The following is a 10,154-nucleotide window of genomic DNA, read 5'->3' as shown; positions in this document are numbered from 1 at the left end:
CTCTACAGTCCAGACTCAGTTTTTGGTCAGCTACACTTTTCATCCATTCAATTTGAAAAAAAGGGTTAGGGTTAGGGTTAATTTAAGTAGTGAAAACTGTGTGGGAGTCACTGCCCTTTCAACACATGGTGACCAGACTGCAGTGCGACTATAGGTTTGTTTTGCATTCGTGAGTCATGTTGAACGTTTGATTTCCATCAAACCACAGGAGTCAGTGCTGCATGCAAACATCTTGTAAACTCCAAGACGTAAGTGCGCAGTGCACTTCTGTGCAAGAGGTAAATAAAAAGAAAAAATTTAATTAAAATTAAAAAAATAAAATAACAGAATATTATATTTTCACCAGTTTCAAATTTTCTGTAAATTTTGGTAAGAATTTGAGCATGTTAAAGCCCTTAAAAAGCTAATTAATTTGCCTGAAAAATTATAATAATTACAGTTTCAATAGGGCCTCACTGTCTGTCAGTGCCTGTCAGTCAGGGCCGGCCCTGGCAATGTTGGCGCCCTAGGCGAGATTTCAAATTGGCGCCCCCCAACATACACACGCAAACTGTCATGCATCCCCAAGAAGTTTTGGACTGTATACAGATGCACACACAGGCAGACAAAATTGTAAGCTATAAAAAAAAATTATAAAAAATATAAAAAGAGTCTGAAATCAGCTGTACTGATAGCATGTCGACACAAACAAACATTAATGATGTCCATAATCGGGCTGATTCTTACTTCTATATTGTTCTTTCTTCTCCTCTACTTTGTGGTGCTTTCTGAATTGTGCACCTGATAATTTAATATTTTTTTAAGAGGGAAGCTGACAGGAAATATACTTGGTTTTATTGGACTATTAGCACATCAACTCCATCCATCTCTCATGCTATGCCTTGATGTGTTGTTTCTCCGCTTCCTTTGGAATATCCCTCCATTTTATCTCCCTTCAGAGTGTCTGGTCACACCTCAAAACCTTCTGGAGCTGTTTGCTGATATTGGCACAGAAGCACATTGTGTGAATAGTTTGATTTTAATAATTTTTTCAACTTAACTTGAAATGACTTTTTGATGCGACCCACTTAAAAACTGTAACTGGCTCTACAGCTGACAATGATGCACCTATACACAATACACTGTTACACAAGTACAGTTCTTTTTAAAAAATCCATTCTCACATTTCATAATTAATACTTGGCCTCTAGAAAGTTAGTTAATGTGCACAGACAAGTGATAGGTATCCGAAGCGGTTTTTCAAGACATAGCACACCTACACTTTGACAAGTGCATGGTTTATTAAAACTATTTCAGATAATTGAATTTCTACTGATGCATGTTGAAATTATTTAATTCTTTGCTTTTGGTTTTTAAGCTATATTAGGATTAAGGTGTAAACAGAGACAGTTTCTCTGTTTGAGAAGGAAATTCTCTTCTTCTAATATTAATGGTTTATCTTCATTCTTATAATAGGCCTGTAGTTTATCTACTTGACGGTTACTGAGAGGTAGGTCTTTTAACAGCTCATTTTTTTGAATACACAAGTATCTACCATCGCTACAGCTGTGTACCCATCATCCATATTGTGTTGTGTACGACTTGAAGAAAGTTTTCTCCTGTTAGTACAAAATGTGTCGCTTGTACTCTATGCAGTGGAATTAATTTAAATTTTCAAGGAGATGTGTTGGTAGTAACATTTAAACCAGGATGCTGTGCTCTCAACGCATACTGCATGTGACTATACAGTATTCTTTCATTAGCAAAGCTCATGCAGGACAACAGCTTGAGTGCAGAGGAACCCAGCAGCCAGCAGGGGGCAGCCTCAGGACATCACATGGAAACAAGCAGCAGCTTGATTCTTGAAAGGCGTCAGAAGTCAAGGCTGGAAAACTACTGGGTTATTCTCTAACAATAGGTTTTTAAAACATGTTTAATCATCCAGTAAGTATAAATTATTTTCTCTGAAGTCTGTATCAAAAGCACCATAGAATGACACGGACATAAACACACGATAATTTGTCCATCTTCTTAGTGTGCTTAGTTCCGCATGCGAATCGGCAGGCGGTGTGGCCTTGTCCGTAGAGCGGCAGTTCGGCAATAAGATGGTCCCGGGCTCAATCCCCACTCTCTCCTATCTTCATGCTGGCAATATACTGAACTCTTAAAATTGGCAGTGATTTCAATCACTGATTAATTGCAAAATATCTTACACTATGTAAATTTAAATCAATTAAATAAAAAACAGGAAACATTTAAATTAAATTAATACAAGTCCACTGCGCAGGATGTGCGCAGTGGGCATCTGCGCAGGATGTGAGCGCGCAGTTTTTTTTAAATTTATTTTTATTTAATTTAATTTTATTTAATTTTATTTTTTTTATATTGCATTTATATATATATATTTCAAAAATAATAATAATAATAATAATAATAACAATTTCAATAGGGCCTCACTGTCTGTCTGTCAGTGCTCGGGCCCTAATAAATCAAATAGTGTGACATTTGTATCCCTCTCCCAGTCCTACACTTTGATTCAGATTAAAAGATTTCTGGTGAAGGATATCTCATGAATGCTGCAGAGCATTAGAGTGAAGTGTAATTTCCCTATTTTAAAGTGGAAAGAGTTTGAATTGTATTAAACTAACAGATTGAGAGAGTGTATATCCCAAAAAACAAAGCTGATGATCTGAGGTTAAAGACTTGTAACCTGTGTATTTGCATGTAATACCCGTTTCGAAGTCAATCTATAGGTCTATCAAACAATCATATGGTTTTTACAGGACATATGCACATATTCCCTTTTTAAGGATAGGTGGAATTAGGGTCAGTTTAATAACTGTAAACTGAACTACTTTATAAGACTGCTATCAAAAATCTCTTAATCTATACAGTAAAAATGTATAATATTCAGTGTGTGGGTAGCCTGAGAGGTCCTGAACACAGCCATATCAGTCTCACTCTGGAATTATTGAGCAAACTGTTTTTATAGTACTTTGAAATATCCCTGTTCCCGTTCTGGGCGGTTCGGATGCGTTTACCATAAATATCAGTATATGGGTGCAGTAGAATTTCTGTGTCGGCTGATTTGACCACAGAGACTCGAGTGTCGGCTGGCTTGACCGCAGTACAGGAGATTATGTGCTTGTGTGTGTGTGAAGCGAGGAAAGGAGGCGGCCGCTCCCGGTGCGTCCCGGGGTTAGAGAATGATGGTGTGACGTTACTGTATTGTTTTATATTGCATGTGTCACGACGTGATAAATCAGTCTCTTGTGCCGCCCTCTCGGCAATTTGCGCCCTAGGAAACCGCCTATGTCGCCTTTACCAGGAGCCTCCCCTGCTGTCAGCGCTCGGGCCCTAAAAACAAGTGCAGTGGGATGAATCAATGAAATGAAAAACAGGCTTCTCTAGATGGAAAGGAAAGTGTAGAGAAACCCAATGCCACTCATCTCTGTTGCAAGGAAGTTTTATTGTGACTATGATTTCACTGCTGATAGAAGCTGCAGGATGAATGAAGAAATATACAAGAGTGTTCACTGCTCAGATTCAGAAGAAATGCGTCAAAACTTTATGAGCCGTATTTCCTCCTCAAGCAGGTAAACGATCTAAAACATATGCCTTATAACTTCTCAGGCTGATGAGGTGACATAAAGTCAGCCAATGATCTGATCTCAGGTAAGATTTGACATAGGACTGGACTGGTGGATCTGTCTAGTTAGCTTTGAACCACAAAACCTTCGTCTCCCACTGATTGGAAATCATGTGTCTTTAATCAATTGAAATTAAAGTTGAAGCTCGGTCTGAAAAAGTAAGTGTGTAGCTGTCAGTCAGTCAGTTTCACATACTGTACAGATGCCTGTGTCACCTGTATGTTTTATTTACCTGCTCAATAATGTGAGCAAACACACCAGACACTGAGACAAACCAACCACAGAATCACACATGAACGAGTCAAAGCACATTCTGGATACACGTTTAATTGTCTGGTACTTTTGGTTTAAGTGTACAACCACACTAACTGACACCAAAACCTGATCTCTGTGTGTGTGTGTGTGTGTGTGTGTGTGTGTGTGTGTGTGTCAGTGTGTATGTATATCACAGTTACAGTTTGACATGTCTGTGAGTTAGTGTGACCCTGAATACTCTCTTAGTAACATTTAGTGTGTCAGTAGTCATGTGTGTGTCTGTGTGTTCACTGAAACAAGAAAATAAATATGCAACTAATAACACTCTCTCACAAGGATGCATGCAACAGTCATGACATGGAACACGGGGTTAACTATGAACGTAAAAGTGCTTGAGATGAACCTGAATCTTTCACATATACGAGAACAGCTAAGGCAGTTTGGCAGTCGTAGTGCACAGCGACCAGTCTTCATGTCTGTTGAGGGTTTGATTTAAAGAATTTACAGCTTCACAAAGTTAGTGAACCTCACTAGCTAGCTTCGGGACTAACGGTTAATACTGTTCAGATTCCAAAACACAGTCTCTCTTTTTTTATATAAAACATTATATAAATAAAAAGGTGCAGGGTTTATAAAATATTTAGAAATTGGACATGAAAAGCTTTTTATTTTCCTGGCGCAATATGTTATCTTCTGACTGGTTATTGAAAGGAAGGTATTGCATTACATTAAAGCCCCAGTAACATCACAGGGAGGGGGGGGCATTTTGTCTGATCTAAGCTGCTTGTGCCAGATCCAAAGTACGTCTCCGTAACAGCCTTCTAACGACACACAACAGTCATTTCTCAAACTTGAACCTATAAACGAATCGTTCTCCAATGGAAGAAGCTGAATGACCGAACGCGTATGGAAGCAGTCGTGCGAGGAGCAGGAAGCTCTACTGTAGAAGAAAGCTCAGGTTTTTTTGGCAAAATACATCGATCAGAAATATGTGGTTGCATTTTGTAAAATGTTTCTCTACTGTGTGCTCCTTTACTTCTATGGTGCCAGAAGTCAATTTGTCTGATAAACCACAGTATCCTATCTAACATTTGATTTGACTCCTCCTGTCACGTCACAGTACAGAAGCTCTCCCATTTCTCTTAAGACGACCGTATTATTTAAATTATTGTTCTCAGTTAATTCCTACAGAAAAACAACATGAGCCAAGATGCTCAGTAGTAACATTCACTCAGTTAACTATTAAATAAATACCTAAGATTTAAGCGATAACACAAAAAACATTCAAGACAATAAATAACTACAAAACCTAAACAAATAGAACGTGTGTGTGAACATACAACTGCTTTCAGAACCCCAGAGGGAGACTCGTGTGTCATGCCGTTTCTATAAGAAAGTTTAAAGGCTCCGACACATCATACGCACTGCGACAGTGAGTCTGCACGCAATGCTGCTACCATCAGACAGCCATCATGCAAATCTTCATTTCTACCATCCAACAGGAGAGAAGGCACATTGTTTCCAGTGGCATAATCTCCCACTGACTGCGCTGTACCCACGGAGATCTCTGTACAAAGTGGCCAGATTGGATCAATACACACTTCAGTAATATGCACTGTTGTAAAGTCTGTAAAGAAACGTGCTCTGCCCTCATAACAGTCCTCATTTGCCTCTTTGACGGCCGACCAGTCGATGCAGCTTGTCACAGTTGTCCAGCCTCATGGACTCGGCCTTCTGCTTCAAGCGCTCATCACGGTAAAGTTGTCCGAGGTTTGCCAAGTCGGACTCTGAAATGGAGTGTAAAAAACATTATTTTTTACACTCAACACTTCTACACACTGGTGAATTCCTTAATTTTGTTGCAACAGTAATATCATTGTGGTATCGCATCACAACTTCAGGCACAACACTCAACAACGGTTTGATTGTTCATATGAATATCCTCGTCGTTCAATCATTAGATCGTCGGAGGCAAAGACAGCATCCAATCCTGAGAGCTGCTTCCGCTACTTCTTCTTCTTTTGTTTATTGCCGTCTCTACATCATGCAACTGGTCCAAAAGTCTAAGGAACCAAACTATAGTTCAGTTTTATCTGGACTGAGACCAGCTCTCCCGGTCAGACTACGTTTTGGGTCGGACTGTTATTCAAGGAACCTTTCCCACCTGATATTTTGGTTCAGACTAAACTGAAAAATCAAAAGGCCTGAATCAAACAACTGATGACAGAGGGTTAAATTGAACCGACTCCTGCATCTGTACGGGGAATATGACGTTATAACCAGCAACCATGACCAACATTTACAAAATCCACATACTAAAACCTCTAATGTTAGTTTAATCCACAGATACAAAGGAAGTGTCTGCTTCTCTCACAGGAAACAATATAAAGAGATTTCACATGAATCAAGAATTCACTGTAACTAAATACAGACTCCTTGTCTCGGCCCAGTGAGCTGCTCACTTACTCTGCTGTTTCTCTTTCCAGCAGCTGCTCTGCAGGTGTTCAATATAGTCACTCTCAATTGTTTGCTCGAGTTCATCCAGCGCAGCTCCGCGGTACTCCTTCTCAAAACTTTTATCCACGTAGTACGGTACGCCCATGTGCTGAGTTTCCCTGGACACCACCAGCCCCAAGGCCCTGAAACCCAACCACATCATTTACATTTATTCAGTGCAACAATGGCAGTGGAACCCAAGTGGTTATATTTAAATGTCACCAAGGTAACGCCGATGCTGCGGCGGACTCACGGCTTATAGAAGAGACTGTAGGCTGGGGTACTGGCCATCATCTGAGTAAACACTGATATGAGGATTAGCACAAGCACGGGGAGAAGCTGCAGGAGTGCTGTGAAGGTGTTCTGTAGGAAGAGAAAAAAATCAGCACAGATTACAAAGCATGTAATACTTTATGTAGGCCGCACTGATACTCTGTGTTCATGCCAGCGTGGTACTTCTGTGTCTTTGAAGAGAACTGGGAGGTTACACAGCAGTAAAAGCACTTTGGTCAAGTAAATGAGTGATATTAGATAAATGGTTATCGACTGCAGCCATGTTAAAAGCATGATCAAAAACCTCATTTCACCACAGTTCTCCACTGCACATTAATGATTAGGATCTCCACAGGAGGATCACAATACAACACTCAATATAACACTGCGGCTGTCGAAAAAGGGATTTATCTTTTTGTTCCGTGAGTCACTGACCTGACTCTGGTTGTCTTCCACCACCTCCTCGCGCCTTTCATAAGCACGTCGACGACGAGGCTGATAGAACTGAGAGTAGGAGGCGCCCTGGTTGGTGTACACGTGGATGTTTCCTGTGGAGAGAGACACACTGTTCTAGAACATCTACACTTCGCATCTACGCTGTTTTAAGAGTGGCTAACAGCAGCAATCCAAGACAAGACTGACACACTAATAGAAGATTACTACAGAGATTTTAATATTAAATCAAAAATCCCTCACAACTCACCTGTGGGAAACCTGCCTCCAAAGAAAATGTTAAAGAGCTCCTCTGGGGAGATGTCGGCCTCAAAGTCTCTGTTGAAGCTCCGGTAGTGTCCGTGGCGACTGTGGCTGGATGGCTGGGGCTGGTTCGAAGTGGCAGACTGGTCTCCATACTGATCATACTGTTGCCTCTTTTCTGGATTGCTCAGTACTGCATATGCATTTCCTATTGCTGTTGGGAGAGATAGAAGATGAAGATCCAGATAAAGATGCATCATGTATACAATGATTCTAATGCAATTTTTGTTCTGATTTCTTATCTTCTTTAGGTCTATATTGGCAACGGACATCAGAATTCGGTTTTGTCTGAGTTATGACTTTGAGAAGCTGTTTGAAGTTGGACCTAAGTTAGCTGATGTGTATTACGAGCATTACGGCTGCCTGTAACTGCTGACTGTGCTCTTTTCAGAAAACTGGCACACGGTTGTCCCTTTCACCTTCTGCAGCATCTCTCTGTCATATCTCTCTTTGAAACTAAGCTCAACACAGAATTCATAAACAGGATTAAAACTGGTAAAATAAAGTGACCAAGCTTTGAGCCTCTGCCCTGCTGAGGTTGGTTTAAACAAGATACAACAGGCATGAGAATGCTGCTCTTGAACTGACTGTGAGGTCAGCCTTTGGTGAACGTTGGGTAACTGAGAAAATAATATATTTTAGAATATTATTGTGGAATCAGTTGAGTCTTTTCATTAAATGAGAGCAATGATCAATATTATGGTTGAAACCAGTCACAAAGATAAGGTTGTTGGTAAAACCTTTGAAAGATTCTGTGGCTCCTGGGGCGAAGTTCTTGTCAGGGTGAAACTTGAGGGCCAACTTCCTGTACGCCTTCTTCAAATCTTCATCGCTGGCATTTTTGGTAACACCAAGGATTTCATAAAAATCCTTGCAATTCTTTATCCTGCAATAAGAAAGTAATGTTATTGAACATATTCATGTGGTAGTTACATGGACATTTACAGGGAGCTCCATCCAACAGTCAATATTATATCTACATGCAAAGTGGGGATGCACTGATCTGATGCGGATACTTGAAAACTGAACCATTAACATGTTGGCAGCTGGGATGTGGTGCCGACCAACGACAGAGAACAGACTCTCATCAGTGTGAAAAACCATTGTGTGAGAACAGAGTCCCCGTTCACCTGAGAACGCCCTGCCGCTGATCCTCAGTGTAGGTTTTCTTTTCGTCACCACTCGCTTCACCGTTTCTGAGGTCCTCGTCTCTCCAGCCTGATGGCGGGGGCACGTGGTTCGTTTCGGGGGCTTCACTGCTTCCATTCCTCACTATGGCATCTATCAGTACTACAGACAGAGAAGAGTGTCAGAGTTCGGTCGACAATTCTTGAAATTCTTCCCACTGTGTTGTTCTGATGGTGGTGGAGAGCACTGTCTGACAAACTGCTCCAAAAGTCGCTGAAGCTGAAGGGCATAGTATTTGCTCAGCATAATGTTCATACTATAATAATTTCTTCCATTCTAGAGCTGGGCGATGCGGTCAAATTTGTTTTGAAAACAATCATTGTAATATCAGTCGATATTGATAATAATTATAAATGTCACATTGTTATTTATTTTAAATAATAATTGTTCCTGAGTGGAAGGATTTGGTTTTTAATATGTCATCAATTATTTGTTATATCTTATATAATTGTGTTTTGCACAATTCACAGCTATTATATCAATATATATTGGACTGTTATATGGCTATTGATAAAAACTATATTGCATAATTATTGATACTTATCACCCTGCCCTGAGTGTTTCCTTGAACTCAGCATGAAAGAACATGCAGAATGAACAGAAGTCCATGTGTTTATTCATCCTTTCTCCTGACACCCATATTTATAGTATGAGGAGAGTGATATTGTCCATGCAAAATACACCAACAACAAAAAGTCTTCCCTCGCACAATCACATTGAGACTGACATTTACTTGCCCTAAACGTTGTGTTCAAAGGGCCTAAAGAAATCTATTAAAGATTAAGGCTTAATTGCATCTTGCTGGAAATTAAAAACAACTTCCATTTCCAAAGTTATCTTGGTTCAGATCCCCACACCAGTCTGTGCTGGTGGTGAGGGGCCACCCAGCCTTTGATCAGTGGACATTTTCCCACATATAAACATTCATACATACATACATTTTTATCGTCTTTAAGATGATTTTAAATACTAGGTTGCGTTATGAGCCTTGTTTCACCCATTTAAGTAGATTTATTTTAATACACTTGCTAGTAAATGTGATATTAGAACCAGCATTTATTCGCTTTATCACATATCAGTTACATAATTTGGTTTACAGCACAGAAACACGTGTATCTGTGCAGGATCTCGTTAAATATACATGTGAGAATAACATTTATTAATCAGTAATCAGGCAGAGAAACGACGGGATTAGCACACAGCGCCTCCTCACTGTCCGTCTGCGAACTGCAGCAGTAATAAATCCCTGTAGTATCCTGCACAAACAGCCTTGAATAATGTTAAATAAATACCAATCTGCAAATAACGATTCTCTGAGATGTGGAAACAGACGAGTAGGTCAGTCACTGGAGCTGGGTGAGCTTGACATAGCGGTGCAGCGTTAGCAGGCGGCTAATGTTACCTCTGGCCCGGGTGCTGGGGTATATATTCTGGGCTTCGTGCAACAGCTGCAGCGCCTTGTCCTTCCGCCCCGACCGCAGACACAGCTTGGCCTTCTCTATCAGCCGGTCCGCCTCCGCCTTGTCCATGTCCCCGGCACGTCACTGGGGCCGTTGG

General features: G+C 40.5%; 1 protein-coding gene across 1 annotated transcript; it reads right to left on the bottom strand.

The window, feature by feature from the left end:
- Positions 1-3,445: 3,445 nt before the first annotated feature.
- dnajc18 (DnaJ (Hsp40) homolog, subfamily C, member 18) lies at positions 3,446-10,154 on the bottom strand. The gene is made up of 8 exons (XM_053441195.1): positions 10,000-10,154; positions 8,540-8,699; positions 8,150-8,295; positions 7,357-7,563; positions 7,089-7,201; positions 6,634-6,743; positions 6,351-6,523; positions 3,446-5,671 (listed from the first exon to the last, which is right to left on the bottom strand). The coding sequence occupies exons 1-8, from the start codon at positions 10,124-10,126 to the stop codon at positions 5,547-5,549; spliced, it is 1,161 nt and encodes a 386-aa protein (XP_053297170.1). The 5' UTR covers positions 10,127-10,154; the 3' UTR covers positions 3,446-5,546.

Source organism: Pleuronectes platessa, chromosome 15, assembly GCF_947347685.1.
Source record: "Pleuronectes platessa chromosome 15, fPlePla1.1, whole genome shotgun sequence".
NCBI lineage: Eukaryota > Metazoa > Chordata > Actinopteri > Pleuronectiformes > Pleuronectidae > Pleuronectes > Pleuronectes platessa.
This window is presented reverse-complemented; position numbering and strand designations above follow the sequence as displayed.